This window comes from Anneissia japonica, unplaced genomic scaffold (genome assembly GCF_011630105.1).
Source record: "Anneissia japonica isolate Jap-2015-1 unplaced genomic scaffold, ASM1163010v1 scaffold287948_len850469_cov200, whole genome shotgun sequence".
Taxonomy (NCBI): domain Eukaryota; kingdom Metazoa; phylum Echinodermata; class Crinoidea; order Comatulida; family Comatulidae; genus Anneissia; species Anneissia japonica.
The window spans coordinates 710,280-727,086 of NW_022699796.1; the positions used below are offsets into that span (position 1 = coordinate 710,280).

A 16,807-nucleotide genomic window follows, 5' to 3' on the forward strand; every position below is an offset into this window, starting at 1 on the left:
CCCAAAAACAAAATCACGCTCAAGTAGTTAAAAATCACCTCAAATCCCCTTATTTTCCAGGCTAGCACTCCCTCACCTAATCATCAGGGGCCCCCGCCCTTCAGCAATCCCTCCCCCATCAGCTCCCCCATTTCAAGACTCCTAGATACTCCATAGTAGTAATATACTAGGTTCCTACTATTACACTTTTACACACACAGGCCCGTAGACAGGTTCTTCCGGGGGGGAGGGGAGTTCCTTTGAGCGTGAGGTCTAGGGTCGTTCCTACTATTACACTTTTACACACACAGGCCCGTAGACAGGTTCTTCCGGGGGGGAGGGGAGTTCCTTTGAGCGTGAGGTCTAGGGTCGAAGTCCTGGTTGGGTCGCCGCAACTCCCAAAGCCAGAGGGTTTTTTTGTGTTCTGTGAGTCCAAATAATTGCTATAATAGCAGTTATGTTTGAAAAAGTTTTGCAGCAAAACATTCCGTCTGAGTCTGGGTGAGTCTGAAGTGCATTAGTTAGGTTCGGGAGGGGGGGTTTTGCCAGAAAAGACGGGGGTTTGCCAGGACCATAAAAATCCGCCTTAGCTACAGGGCTAACACAGGATGCTAAAGAACCAAAAATGAGGACATTACTGATGATCTAGCTTCACACAAACACCATGAGTATATATTTGTTACTAATGGTTTTTGATTCTACATTAAGGAAATATATGTAGTAATTATCATATAGAGCCTTCCGAAAATGTCTGGTTTTCCCATTTAATTGTGGTACCATGTTATTTGACTCCTGTTATCCAATACTCAGAATAAGACGTGTTTTACTTCTTTTTCACTTCAATGTAATCCCTTTCTTCATCTATATAAATCTCCAGTTTCACTTTTGAAACATTATATTGAAGCAAGAGTATCTTTCAGGCACGACTGTGTATTACTTATGATATTGATCTTAGACGATCCTTGTAAAAGTAGGCTGGATACAGTAATCCATTTATTTGCAATTATTTGTTATAATATATTTAGAAAACTGCAAATCCATGGGGAATTAATTTCAGCACTAGGATATTTTATAGCTAGCAACACGTGTTCCGAAGTACAGTAACACTTTAATTGAATATGCTTTAAGTATAAAATGGTTATAAGAAATTGCTAGGTTTGAAAATTATGATGAAGTATAATTTCCAAAACAAAAACAAAAGAGATGGTTATTCAAATATAGAGAAAAAATTAATTTATTTGAAAGGGTTGTCATACAGCATTAATAAACAAATTGATCATATAGACAAATGGTGGTAACAATTCTCTTACTTTGACCAACCATACATTTTTTAAATAAAGAAGCTCAACTCTAGAATGTTATTAAAATCAACCATCAACAACCCCAGTAATCTCACGATCTTAGACGATCCTTGTAAAAGTAGGCTGGATAATCCATTAACTTCCCATATGCAATTATTTGTTATAAATATATTTAGAAAGGTGCAAATCTATGAGGAAATAATTTCGGTACTGGGATAATACAGCTAGCAACATGTGTTCCAATATGCTTTAAGTATATAAATATTGTATATTGTTATTTGTCTCCATAAAATATGTGTCCAGGATAAAGTATGTTCATGTCATCAGGGGCGGAGCCAGCCTGGTAATCCATTAACTTCCCATATGCAATTATTTGTTATAAATATATTTAGAAAAGTGCAAATCTATGGGGAATTAATTTTGGTACTGGGATAATACAGCTAGCAACATGTGTTCCAATAATCTTTAAGCATATAAATATTGTATATTGTTATTTGTCTCCATAAAAAAAATGTCCAGGATAAAGTATGTTCATGTCATCAGGGGCGGAGCTAGCCTGGTAAGAAAAAGGGGTGTGAATGTCCGAACTAAGTGGGAGTCTCAGGAAAGAGCCCCTGGTAGGGGTGCAACTAGGGAAGATTCTCCCTTAAACCTCTAGCACCTTCATTAATCTGAGTTGATATTTGATTAATTTTTAATATTTTGCATGGTAATTTTCTGATAAGCTTTACAAAACAATTTTTTACAGAAAAATAGAGGGGCGTATGCCCCTTTAACGCCCCCTCTAAATCCGCCACTGTGTCGTGTACTAAATACTGGACATATACACCTTCTAAAAAGTAATACACAATATGTATTTACTTGAAGCATAATCAAAGGAAAGTGTTACAGTACGTTGGCAGTGTACTAGAAGATAAAGACACTATAAGATTAGACTTTAATAGTAAGTAGCCTGGTGGATTGCCAATAAAAGCATTCATTTTGTGAAGGTTCTCTCAATAATAAACAAACAATTACTACTAGTTCATGTTTCATTACTAAGCAACTACCACCAATCGTCGTTAAATGCATAAAACATTCATAAATTATTATTAAAAAATGCATTATATTTTTCTGTTTCTCCATGCCTCACATACATCGATATCAAATTATTTATATGAGGTCTTCAATGTTTGTTTTATAGTACAATATATAATAAATTTATCAGTTCTGTTTATTACATTAACTTTTAATGACTTTTAATATCCAAGTATAAATTTTATTGCTAATTTTCAATTTCCGCATTAAACATCTGTTCAATAACATCTCTAAAAATGTTTCCACAGCTTATTGAACAAGTTGCTTCCTACATTGTAATAATATCCGTTTTCTCATTAAATACTTCTTTTTATCCAAAATGTCGATAGACACGACAAAGCTATAACTTAATTAGAATGAGACGTTATTTTATGTGATGTCAAAGAGACAGACAAAATTCCTGAAATTACTTGGGCATTTCTTTTAATTAAACACTGATTGATATTATTCTCAAAATGAGAGTGAATTGACCGACTCAATGTGGAATTAGTCCAGCATTCTCATATATGAATATCTAGTGTGTTTGTCTGGGGTGGAAATTACTGTATATAGAATTTTAATAATATAGGATTTTTCAGTTGAATCTCAATATCATAATTTTATGGTAATTTTTTATGTTTATAGTAATGATTGTCCTATTTTATTGATTGTAGTTTGTGAATGTGTTGCTAAGTTTTTCTTGTTTCTTAGACTTTACTCTTTATATTTTCGTAGTTTTACTGTGCAATTGACACAATTCAGTGTAATGTTGCTATGTAAAATATTTATTTTATATTTGAATATATATATATATATTAAAAGATGAAGATTATATGTACAAAATAAAAGCCTGTTATAAACCAGTAGGTTATACCATTATATGAAATATGTTTTTTTTTAGTAACCAAAAAAGGCGCATAGAGACTACTGTATTATGCGCCCTTATAAATCCATTGATTGATTGATTGATTAAAATGTTGCCAAATATAGTATTCATTTATTCTTTTTATTGTACTGGGCACATGGTTGTATAAATAAAAATGAAAAACTAAAATTAACAAACTACTTGTTCCAGTGACAGATTTAGAGGGGCATAAGGGGCGAACACCCTACCTCCTTCTAAATGAAATTCTTCTAAAGGATATTTATCAGAATATGACCATACTAAATAGTAGAAATAGATCAAACACAACCTTAAATTAACAAAGGTGCTAGTGCTTCATAGGCACATGCATCCCCTTGCACCCCCACCAAGGGCTCTGCACCAAGACTCTCCATCTGCCTGCACATTCACATTCCCTCCACTCCCCCCCCCCCTAACACATAAACACATAACAGGGTGGATCCACCTCTGTGCTCTTGTAGATGGCAACTGATTTGTCTCTGAAAAGGCAGCCTGGTATAGGCACATATAGATCTGGTGACTGTGATACTGAGTTTTATGAATATCTGTACATCTGTATTGTATGAATTGACGGTGTTTTATGAAATCATTCAAATGTCTGTTTATTATATATATGATCATTTTGAAATGTTCGGTATTTAAAATTGTCAACAGGGAATTACTGCAAGCTTGAAAACAGAAATCAATCACCCTTCTATTGACACTTCTTAAGTGGAGTCCTGCTTATGTTCCCTCATTTAAAGTTAATATATCATTTACTCTTGTGACAGTCAGAATTGTTCTGTAATGAATTGTGCTGTGTGCATACTGTGGCTTGGCTAAGTTAATGAAGTGGGGGGAGATTTAAAAATAAAGATTAAGGTTAGAGGGCTTATGACTGTGGGGCAATAGAAATGACATTAGAGTAGTTAGATATACACACTATGTATGAGGCCCTTTAATACCAACAGAACACATGATGAATGGCTGAGAGCTAAATAAGACTACAAACTTATGTTCTGAAGAAAAATATTGACAATATTACTTGTATGGGAAACAGAATGCTTAGATTCATTTAGAGATTTGCAGGGAAAGAAACAGCTATGTGGTGCCCTCAAGGAAACATAAACAATGTGGCAATAAGGAGTTGGATTAGCATGTCTTTCTTGGTCCATTTTTCTTTTTCCACGTTTAAGCTAAGCGCATAGAAGTCTCTACAATATGTGCTCTATAAGTAAACCATTATTATAATTATTATTTTACTTTCTATTAGAAACTGCTACTTGCAAGGAGACATGTGTAAAACGGTGTTGCGCACTCACAGAAACATATACAATGTGGCAATAAGCAGGAGGATTAACATGACTTCAGAGTTAGATTGAATATCACTTTCTTGGTCAATTTTTTTTAAACATTTACAGTCTGTTAAGCACATACAGGTCTCCACAATATGCGCTTTGTAAGTCAACTATTATTAATTATTATTAAAAGGAGGCATGTAGATTTGCTGAAATTTAAAGAGTTCCACGAAAAAGTAAACCTACTGAGGCTTAGGTTGGAAATATAGCTCAAACATTTAAAAGCAAACTAAAGAGTAAGAGAAAAGTTTGTTTACATAGGAGTAATTACTCAGTGTTCTAAAAAAAAATCTGTAAATCTGTGAGAGAAGCTTTTGAAATTGGATATTTGGTCAGAAAATTAAGTGGAGAAGGCAATTAAAATGACTTTATCAACAGCAGCAAAAACTAAGCACTGCTCTACTCTGACCCAGTTATCTAATTTCAAGCTAGATCTACCAATTGCTTCTTGTGTTTTATTTTACACAGCGATTGGATTTAATTGAAAGTGCTTGGCCTTATCCCACGAGAATGCACTTTAATGTCCAAGACATAGACCAGCCATATGTCATGTCAAAACCATACATAATTATATTACATCATGATGTATCATGATTTTACCAGTAATTGTATAAAGTAAATTTTTATTACCATCATTCAGATTAAGCTCTGTTCAGATTAGCAAATTTTCTTTGACAAAAAACTGTTGTATGACCATATATAGTCATGATGTGCCCATATATAGTCTTGATGTGCCTATATATAGGCCATATATCATGACCATATTTAGGCATGTCACATGTTTTTTGTCAAATAAAATTAATAGTCTAGAAAGAAAAACCATCAAAAATTCAATTATAAAATTGAATTGTTTGCTTATTTCTATTTTTCTACCTGTATCATTTCATATTTAAACTCCTGACTAATGCACACCAAGATACTATTTTTTTTTTTTATTTTGGGAAAGATTCAGACTTTTATTTTTTTTTTGTTCAATAGGAAGTCACAGTACTGTAGGTGCACTTCCATTAAACAAAATTACCTATTTAATTCGGTTTATGTCCTGTTTTGTTAATCATTTTCTTAATGATTTGCATAATTTAATATTTATAGCTTACAGTTACTCATAATTAAGCATCCATGTTGTAAGTGTTGGGTGTCCTGACTTTTGTCTGATTTTAAGAAATATAATACAATCAAAGAAAAGGGTTAAATAAGTTCTTATAAAGAGATATCGATTTTGTTTACTGATTCACCAACATTTTACTATAACAGTCTATATAATGACTTACTTTTACCTTTTACATGTTTATTGATAACTATGATTTTAATGTGTATGGCACTTTGGTCTCTTTTGGAAGAGTGCCTAATAATAATAATTATTATTATTATTATTATTATTATTATTAATGATTACTAGTCAATTTTTTGGTCTATCCACAGAATATAGAATAATAAAATATTTATCATTAAAATATATCAGGTTTTTTATAAACTGACTGGAAAAACTAGTTGGCATTGATATTTTTCAGGATAGTTAATGCCTTTTTTTTGTTAACCTTTATTATTATTAAAACAGAAATGCGTGGTTGTCCATTCCTTCTAAAACTTCTCAACTAATACAAATCTTGAAAGGCCTGATTAAATATTGAATAATGTTTTCCTTGTTCAAAAAATAAATATTGATTTTTTAAAATTATTTTTAGTTTATTCAATATACTGTAGGACAGTACATAAAGCTTCAGATTTTAAACTTTTTAAGGGTCCCAATTTATCAGCTCTGGACCACTCTCATAAAATATTATTGAAAGATAAATTTTAGTAATGTTTTCCATTTACCACAACTAACTATCTTTGTACAAACTGCCCTTTTCTGTTTTCCAACATATTGGGTACACTGTCTCAGTCACTATCTCCTTAGTATTGTATATAATAGACTGTGGCAGAACAAATGTGTATTTACCTTTGTTTCAGACAACTAGGGGTTTAAGAATGAACTACAGTGCAGGGTAATTATGACCTCTGGCATTATACGACAGACAACTCCATCATTCTCTTGAGGGTATTCTGCAGCACTCAAGAAAATAATGTGAGTGAATATGACTTTCGATTCCATTATTTCAATGAGGGTATGCTGCAGTTTCGCACAATATACATGCCCTGCATTATACGACGGACGACTCCATTATTCTCTTGAGGGTATTCTGCGGCATTCAAGAGAATAATGTGGGTGAATAAGACTGGCGATTCCATTATTTCATTGAGGGTATGCTGCAGTTTCGCACATTATACATGCCCTGCGTATTGTTGGTACTGTCCTCACTGCGCAGAGGTATGCACTCTGTGAAAAGACTGCTCTAGTTTTTCATGTTGTACTATTTCATTGTGTATTGTTGATTCAAGCAATGTTAAGCAATTGCAAACCAACAATTTATAATGAATTGATTAATAAGTTAAAAACTCAAAATAACTTACCACTGTTGCTTTCACCAAGAGCACCAGCATCCTCTTCTGAAGGTTCTCGACAGAGCATTATCTTGCCAAGATCTCGGATCTCACTTACTTCAATAGCGGTGAGCTTACTCTCAGCTGTTCCTGGTATCAAAGAAAAAGGACTTGCACAGTGTGGAAGATGAGAAGGGTTTGCAAAGTGTCAGTAACATGAAAAATGTAGTAAAATTTACTGATTTATTTGATTGACAATCATCCCCATTACTATCAAGATCATGATTTCATCAATATTACCACAATCATCTTATCAACATTTTCATTATCATTACCATCATCCTTAACATCATCACCACCATTATTATTAGCACCACCACCACATCATCAGAAATACTATCAGAAATGTTATCATCATCACCAGTCATACCATCAGGAATGTGATCATCATCATCCTCATATTCAACACCAACATCTTCAACCAAAATCATTCATTATCTTATCAACCACCACAATTATTATCTGCATAATCAATGGCCGTATTCGACTGGTTTTTCTTTGTTAAACCACGCCGACCTGCACAGTGGTAAAATCCTACTTAACGAAGACAACCAGTAAAATAGAAAACTGTTAAATACTCGACAAAACAAAATGGCTGCATAGTTACCGCTAAACACGCTGCGAAATCAAAGCTGCTTCGGATTGTGGCAGCATGGGTTTTTTGTAAAAAAATGTTTTCATCCAGTTTTTGAAATCTGTTAGGCTTTGACTTCAATGTGGGTATATATTATAATTTTAATTTTCTGAAATTTAATCTAAGTTATATTAATGCAAATGTTGTTGCTAAATTGACCAATCGGCCATATTTTTTTGGGTCACGTGCATAACTTAACGCTGATTAACGCATTCTGGTTACGGTAATTTTTGTTGTCAACGAAGTTTATTTTACAAACCAGTCGAATGAAAAAAATACTCAAAAATTCATACTCAAGGAAATGAAGCAGTCGAATAAGCCCAATATCAATCTTCACATCACCACCAATGTTATAATGCTAAAAAAGTGTTTATACCTTTTAATGTCCAAAGATGCATTTGGTTATAGACAAAATTAAAACATTAGACACACGTCAGACAGAGTTAAAAGCAATTATAGAGATACTAGTTTCACCTCATCCTACTATAAACAACAACATACCTTTTTTAGTAGTGTCTTTGCTTCCAGCTTGATCCAATAAAGTTTTATCAGCATCACTGAGTAACTGCTCAAAGTCTTTGGTCTGTCTTTTGACGGTTCCCTCTGGCAATGGTACAATCTCTCCAGTACCAATGACTTTGCTTAAACGTTGCTCTGAAGTGTCTTCCTTTTCTTTCTGGTCTTTACTCTCAATGCCATCAGATTCCTTATCTAGGCTATCACTCTCTGTTACGCATATTTGGCATTTAGATGGTGCAATTTCTGCATCTTCTTCTGTTTCATCCTTCACCCTATTTTCAACAGCTGAATCCTCACGACCACAAATTATTGAAGAAAAAACTTCTGTCTTCTTTTTAACGATTCCTGGTTCAAGTCCACAAATGGTAGGTGACAGTACCTTACCTGAGGGAGGATAATCTCCTCTTTCTGTGCTACCAGAGATACAAGTTTGGGGATTTAATGTAGCATTTTTAGTGTCAGGTGCTTCTAGATCAACTGCCTTACATTCTGTTTGTTTATCTTGGTTACAAGACTGTGTTATTATTGCATGGTTGGACTCTTTACTAGTTCCATCTTCAACTCGCATTTTCTCTAGCTCACTACTCATGCGTTTGACCTCTCCTGTCAAACTACATACATCGTCTGGTTTTTTGTTATCATCCTCGACTTCCTCACACCCTGGATGACTTCCTTTCAATCTTTCTGATCGCACAAGTTGAGGACTTGTTTCTTTGGTTGCTTCATCTTTCAATCTTTCTTCTATATCCTGCTTTTGTTTCAGAACAGTTCCTGGATTCCATGGAATGCTTTCTAACTTGTACGTCTTTGTGGCATTCAATTGCACATCCCCTGTACTACCACCATTGGTAACATCATCACTACAATTAGGTACTTTGCTGATGGCAAGTTCCTCCGGACTGAACACATCTGGTGTGGGTTGAGATGGACTGTTTTCTTCGGTGGACACAATCAGCATATCTCCTAATGAATTTGGTCGTTTTGATGCTTGTGTTATTGAAGACTCGCTTCCTTTCTGTTCAATTTGTTTGACAACCTCACCCACACTTAATCTGTTCACTCCTGTAGCAGTTGTTGTCTCTCCGATGTTTTTACAGTTTTCATCCAGTGACACAGTTTCAGAGCTGCTGTTACTTTCAGACTTTGATGTTGGCACCTGAAAGCTGATAACTTCTTCTGCTGGTGCTGTGGGACGACCTTCAAAGCTGGAATCCGGTATATGAAAGTCCTCTCTATGACACCAAGACTTGGAACGATGTGGTCCAGCTGCTTCAGGAGTAAGAAGAAGCTCCTCTGTGCTAGAAAAATTCTCAGAGGTGTCATGAGCTTCCGAGCTACAGGCACTAAGTGAACTCTCAGACTTGCTTCGCCAGAGTTGGCTATGTCTTTGATTACTATTATAAGAAAAAGAGCATACAGACATTTATGGATATGCTGTGTTGAGCTGACAAACTTAAGACAACAAAATTAGAAGAGATATGTTAGGATCACAATGCTACAAATCCACATTAGAACTGAATGTTTGCAGTGGCATATCTAGGGGAATGCGCAGAAGCAAAAAAAGTACTGTCAATTAGTTAAAAACAACCTCATAATACCACAACTTGCAAGCAAGCACCCCCTCATTTTAATCATTATTCACATTCGCGTCTCCATCAGCCCTTCCACCATTCAATGTTCCTGCTTTCGTACTTACGACGTCGGTATACTACCATACATTAAAAACCAGAGTAGTGCTTATACTTGGAGTCTCATTACTCGACTCCTTGAATAACCCTTACATTTAGATTCAAGTGTAAAAGGGACAATGCATCTTTTACATATCAGTATTAGTGCTGCATTATGGCTGAGGTGGGTCCTCAAAATTTCAAATATCAATTTGAAATGGGACAAACATAAATACTTTAATTTAATTTAATTTAGATCCAAATGTCATAAAAAAATAAAAGTACTACATTTGTGAAAAGAGAGTAGTGAGAAAAAAAACTACAGACAGAACACATAATAGGTTTTCAAAGATACAGTTAGAAAGTTGTGTGAAATGGTGAGGGTAACAGACTATGAAGAAAATAGTTTTCAACTTGAGTGTTATGATAATTACAAAAAATTCTAGAGTGCGAGTTCTAGAAATAGAGTTTCTATATGGGTGCACTGCACTATGTGATACAGTAGATTCAAGGACAGACTTTTGTTATCAATACACCGTCAGTGATCATGTCGACATTTTGACCGCATAAGACTTACTGGAGCCTGATGTAGACAGAATACACACAGTGCAAAATAGAGGGTGGTATAACTCTTAAATGTTATTTTCTTACCTTGCATCTAGAATTCCTTGGTACTCGACTAGCTGATTCATAAATGCTGAGTTTGGTCTAATGCATTTTCGTTTCTGTTTCACAAATTCAAAGGCTTTTTTCAGCGGCCATTTGTACTCTTTCATGATGTAAGCTATGACCTAGTAGAAGGTTAAAGTTCAGTGATTATATATAAATAATACATATGAGGGAGCACCAGGTTTCAAACAATCACAATTGTAATGCTTAATTGATGATTTCAAAGAAAAAATTGAAAGAAAATGATGATTGATTGTGGTACTGATGACAAAAGGATGAAATATGATATTAAGGACAATAATAATAATGTAGTGACTAATGTTACAATATAAAAAATAACAAGGACATTTATTGCGCACATCATTGGAAACAATTCACAATATTCCCAATATCTAACAAAGGTGGCCAAATCAGTCAAAAAAGTCTGGTCTCCCTTGGGGCTCAATATGATAAAGTAAAACCATATTACTGAATTTTAACAAGAATGGTGATCAAGAAAGATATTGATGAAATAAATTTTAGTGGATGATGACAAACATGAATTTTAATGAAAAAATACAATGAAAAAACATTAAGATCGTGGTCATTGTAATATGTAATGGAACTGTATTGTGATAGTTTACGATAAAAGGCATCGGTCGATAAATATAAGTATGGGATTAAGAAGTTATGATCAAGAGACATATGACACGGGGTTCCCAAGTTGGAAGAAGCATCTTTCAGGAGAATTGGTTAAATAAGCTCCCTGAACACATCTAATTATATTTTGTTATGTGTGGCAATACCCAATGCAAGTTGACTTCCAGCAAACCACTTATAATACAGTGGTAACAACATGCAAATATTATCATGAATTTGTAAAATATGGGTTATAATTTCCAGGAGGCTTTTGCTTGCTTCCGGGAGTGCAGGAGGCTATCATGATTTCCGGGTGAATCCACAACTCGCAGGAGACTTAAGACCCCTGTATAATATGAAGTTTTAGACATACATACCGTGGATGCTGACCTACTGACACCCATCTTGCAATGTACCAATACTTTGGAACCAGCCACCCTGAAAGACATTAAACAAATTGCTGTATTTATTAGTCTTTAATAATACATAGCAAGCAAACCTCTTAGGAAAATCTTAAATATACACTACCCAAAAATAATCAGGAATGTTTCACTATACGAGATCACAAATACTGAAACACTTTCAAATCCAATAAATAGATCCCGATGGAATATGTTGAATCACGTCTTGAGATCAACTGAATTTTCACCGGCATTCAATCTCCTAAGTTTGCACTAACATTTATTGCTAATAGCAGAGTTGGTAGACATCAACTCTCTTTTCACTAATACAAAGCGATTTAAGTAAGCATAATCTGAAATTAAAAAACTTAATGGATCTTAAAAACCTTATGCAACTTGCCGCAAACAAGCAATGTTGGATCCTGAGTTTTTTTTAAGTGTATTTATTTTTCTAAATTTAAATGTACGCAAAACTTATTAAAACTGCTTTTCTTTTCCTCTAGTATCATTGATTGGAAAAGTATTTATATATTTTTGGAAATAGTTTAATATAATAATAATAATAATACAGAAATAGAGAAATGACACTCAAAAGTAGAAGCTATTAAAACTCATATAAGTCTGAAAAAATGATGTGTGACCTAGAAAGTGTGTGTTCAGCGCCTACACATTTGGTGGACTTGGATTTCTTTTCCTGTTTTTGTTCATTTTTTTTCAAGCTAGGATGTTGAAAGAACAGAGCATTGGCACTATTATTACTACCATTAAAAACCCATATGGTACAGGTTATGTGGATTCTTTTGCATGACACTCTTATATGGGGTAATGGAGTTAACCTGACAGATGATGACCTGACAAAAAACAAATCCGCTCCATCGTTATAGCAAGTTTCATTGTCACAAAAAGAGAAATTGCTTTTCCATCAAAGCAACAGGACATTGAGCACTTTTCTTTTGATTAGGCCATGTAAAAAAAAATGAATGAGTGTTCTATTTTCACTCTTAATAGGGAAGTTTTATGGAAGAACTTATAGGTAGTATCATTTACTAATAGTTCTAATTAACTACAGATGATGATTGGATTGTCAATAACAGTATTGTGAAAACATAACAATCTCATTTTTATCTAAAAAAAGCTAGAACATTTTAATATTAAACTGGAGTTTATGTTTTCAGAAGTTTAAGTTCCCCTTAAGGTAGGTTTTAGTAACATAATAATAATAATAATAATAATAATAATAATAATAATAATAATAAAAATAATAATAATAGTTTTATAGAGCACTTAATACAAAAAAAAATACTTCTAAGTGCCTTACACAAAATGAATACAAGAAATAGAATGAAACAAAAATAAAGAATAATCAATTCGCAAATTGAAAAAGAGTACATATTTGAAACCAGGATTTGTGTGCATTCTCTACTTATATGGGACTCTAATATGGGGTAATGTGGTTAACTTTCTCTGATAACAGCTACAAAAAAAAATCCAATCCATCAACATAGCAGGTTTCATTGTCATAGCATAGACACTATCCTCCTTCATCACAGTAAACATTGAGCACTTTACAATTGACAATATAGCTTCTTGCTGCATGAAATTCAACCACGACAGCTTGTGAGAGTTAGAATCAAATTAGGCCACGTAAAATCAATTTAGGCCACATAAAAAACAATAAGTGTCCTAAATTCAGCCAAGACAGCTTGTGAAAGTTAGAATCAAATTAGGCCACAAAAAAAACAAACAAACTAAGTGTCCTATTTTCCAAACATTTTTAGTAAAGAGATTGTAAAATATTAAAAATTGTAAGCTTTTTTTGAAAGGAGACAAACACACTTCGCACTCACACTAGCAAGCGAAAATCACCTGGAACCTAACCCATCTATGGCCAAAATTTAGCATATCTACATGTATTACTATTATATACCTCATACATAGATTCTAGGCATCTGATTAGTTAATACGCGGGCAATAGAAAGTATTAAATACCTTATACAGATTCTAGATATCTCATTTGTTAAGAAGCAGGCAACAGAAAGTACTAATCCCCTGAAAAATAGTACGTTTTTGCCGTGTGATGTGCAAACTCTAGGCTCCACTTGACATCGCGCTGACAGTAAAGAGGACTGCGGCCTCTACAACGAAAGAGATGGGCCCTTGACTGTGCCACGGATCAGTGAGCAGATGATAAAAACATGGAGGCTTGTCGTTTCGAGCTCCTGGATGGAGGACTAGCCTACACTTAGCATTACTTCTTGATGAAGCCGATAGCAAAACGCCAAAAGACAAATTCAATATGTCTTGTCAATATTTGACAAATATTGTAAGATGATGTGTGCTGTTGAAATTGAGAAAATGAGCAAAGAAGAGCTAGACACACTCTTTGATCGCCTAGCTACTAGAAGGCCTCTAGGCTAGGCCAGGTAGTAAGTAATTTTTTAGGCCTCTAAGAATCTATGTACAAGGTATACAGGAAGACAGATTTCACCGTTCCCCGAATCTAGAGCAGTCACAATCAATATTTGTATACTATATCATCAGCTCCTCTAGAGTTAACTGGCCATGTGTTTAATAATGCACAACATAAGAAAATAAGATTTATATTGATTGTAAGTTTGTTTACTGCACTACACATATCCTTAGGAACAGCACCACCCCTACCAACTGTAAAGAACAACCTTTCCTAAGTGTCAACCAAACTTAAAAACTGTCCAATCAGAATAGTGTTAGGAGTACTTGTGTGTGTCCTATAAATACCCATGCTGTCCAACACAAGCATGTGCATGCGTATGCTTTTACACTGTCGTTTTCTGGGACCTTAGGAAAAATATCCAAAGGGGCGGGTCTTAGCGGAAAGGTCTATTAATACCGAAAATCACTTGAAATGTGGATACTTACTTGACATTTTTGATAAACTTGTAGGTGTCATCCCAATACTTGAGTAGGTAAGTGGTTTCTACATCGTATTCTCGTACATTATAGTATTTATACATTGAAGGGAAAAAGTTGTCAATTTCTTTTGTAATATTCAGGATGTATCCAATTCTATAAAAAAAAAATTAAATCATTATTAAAAAAAATAATAATAATAATAGTATTATGAACAATCTAATTACATTAACTACTTTTATGATACTTATAAGAATAATGCAAACAAAAATGCAGTTGGTTTAATACATTTAGGTTACTCATATGCTATGCTCAAGCATTACACTACTATATTTTTAGAATAGTCAATAGTTATGAATAGGCCATTACATTAATGTTCCAAAAATGCAGTTGCCTGCAGTAGATTCCATGTGCTAATCAAAACATGCCTATGGCCCCATTTTCAATTGCAACCTCAATTTAATATAACAAATTTGAATACAGTTGTTAAAATATATGGGGCCTCTTTAATACTATTTATGCTAGGTTAAAATTTATAATGAATAAATAAATAATTAAATAATTAGTATTAGTTATGGCTGTATTCTGTATACTAGGCCTGAAGGTGGTACTCCTACAGCTGCAATCTTGTTGAGTACCTGTACAGAACTCTGCATTTTTTTGTCGCATAGTTTAAGTACTGTAGTTATTGTAATACCTAAGAATATAAATATATGTCATATTATATACCGACTACATAGATTCCAGGTATTTGATTTTTTTAAAAGTTAGGCAAAGTTTCAGCCATGCCATCCTAGTCAGTCAATAGCCTACAATCTATGTAGAGATATATAAACAAATATTTACTGGGATTTAAATCGAGTCATAGTTCAAATTATAGGCCTTCGTGATCTGAAGGCTGTATTATCCTGACCCTCAACCCAGTAAATGTATATTAGTTATATCACATCTCCTCAAACCACCTACTCTAATATTAATATGGGCCTTGCTAATTACACCAAATTCCATCACTTTCCATGATTTAAAATCTTACCCATTATCCCCTAACTCATCATAGTTGCATGCATTCCATTCAGAACCCTAAAAAACAAAAAATACATTGTTTTTTTAATTATTGTGCTAAATTATCAAATATTCTTCAAAGCAGAATAAGAAATACAGCAAATGTGTATACATTCACACAGGTAATAATAATTGTTAAAAGCAAAAATATAATAGCATTAATACAGTATAGTAGTGTAATTTAGTGTATTACTTCTTTGGGTTGTCAGGTCAACTTCAAAAAACTGAAGGCCTGCCCTATTGCCAATTTCTATTTTTGTTATAACAAGCTTTATTTAGAATACTCTCTGGGTGATTACATGATTTTCTACACAAATTACGGTCATGTAACTTGTGGCCATAAAGCATTTTCATCTGCTGCACACACTTAAACAGCTCACATGTTCACCTTAAGGCATCTAATTACCTGCATGACTGTCTTTCTCTCCAATATCTTTGAGTAATATTTTTTTAGGGTGCTTATGTGATGTGCTAAGTAAGATATGTGTATTCATAATAACTTCTAAAATGTTATTACAGGTATCACTAAAGTTCTTATCATCCTCCATACCTCTTCTAGTACAAATAAAAGTTTTAACTTACTAGATATAAATAATCAAAAATGGGAGAAGGCGCATCAATTTGTCCCAGAATAAGCAGCATTTGCTCATCAATAAATCCTTTGTACTCCTTTAGATCTTTGTCCATACGATCTTCGAGTTTTTCCCGGACCTTCAGAATAAAATACAGCAAAAACAGAACCTACTTATTAATCTATAAATACCTAACAAAGTGTATTAAGTACATTAAATATTTTAAGATAGTATGCTTTATTATTTATTAATTGCTACAAAACCCAACATGAAATAATAGTGAGCTTTTGATTTGGCAATGACAGTAAGATCTAGAATGTTAGGACTACACAAAGTCATCTACCCCAGGGAAGTTCCTATCATAAGCATGAGGCCAATGGGCTCCTATCTACTTAAATAGCCAAAATGGTTAACAAGGCAATGGGCTTCTGCTTAATAAGGCAATGGGCTCCCTATCTGTTTAAGAAAACCAATAGGTAGTTAATTTCACCTGGCGACTTGTGGTCTCCTCCAGGTCAACTTCCAACATTACTTCTCGTAACTTCACTCGGATTAACCTCTGCAAAATGTCCTTTTCTGTTGGCCTACATACATCATGATCTGCAAAGAGTTCTTGGCTGAAAAATTAATTGATGGTTTATTAATGGTTTTTAAGACATTATATTATTATACATAATTTTGTAATGATTTTATCAATATTAATATATATATATAT

The 16,807-nt window shown here is 33.8% G+C and overlaps 1 protein-coding gene across 1 annotated transcript in view; it reads right to left on the reverse strand.

Annotated features, from left to right (window-relative positions):
• Positions 1-7,031: 7,031 nt before the first annotated feature.
• Positions 7,032-16,807, reverse strand: part of LOC117103136 — a gene marked incomplete at its 3' end in the record, with an annotated part of 45,193 nt that continues 35,417 nt past the window's right edge. Inside the window, 8 exon segments of the mRNA XM_033243642.1 lie at positions 7,032-7,151; positions 8,197-9,608; positions 10,533-10,672; positions 11,546-11,606; positions 14,468-14,614; positions 15,492-15,538; positions 16,103-16,231; positions 16,583-16,709. Coding sequence (XP_033099533.1) covers positions 7,032-7,151; positions 8,197-9,608; positions 10,533-10,672; positions 11,546-11,606; positions 14,468-14,614; positions 15,492-15,538; positions 16,103-16,231; positions 16,583-16,709 — 2,183 coding nt within the window.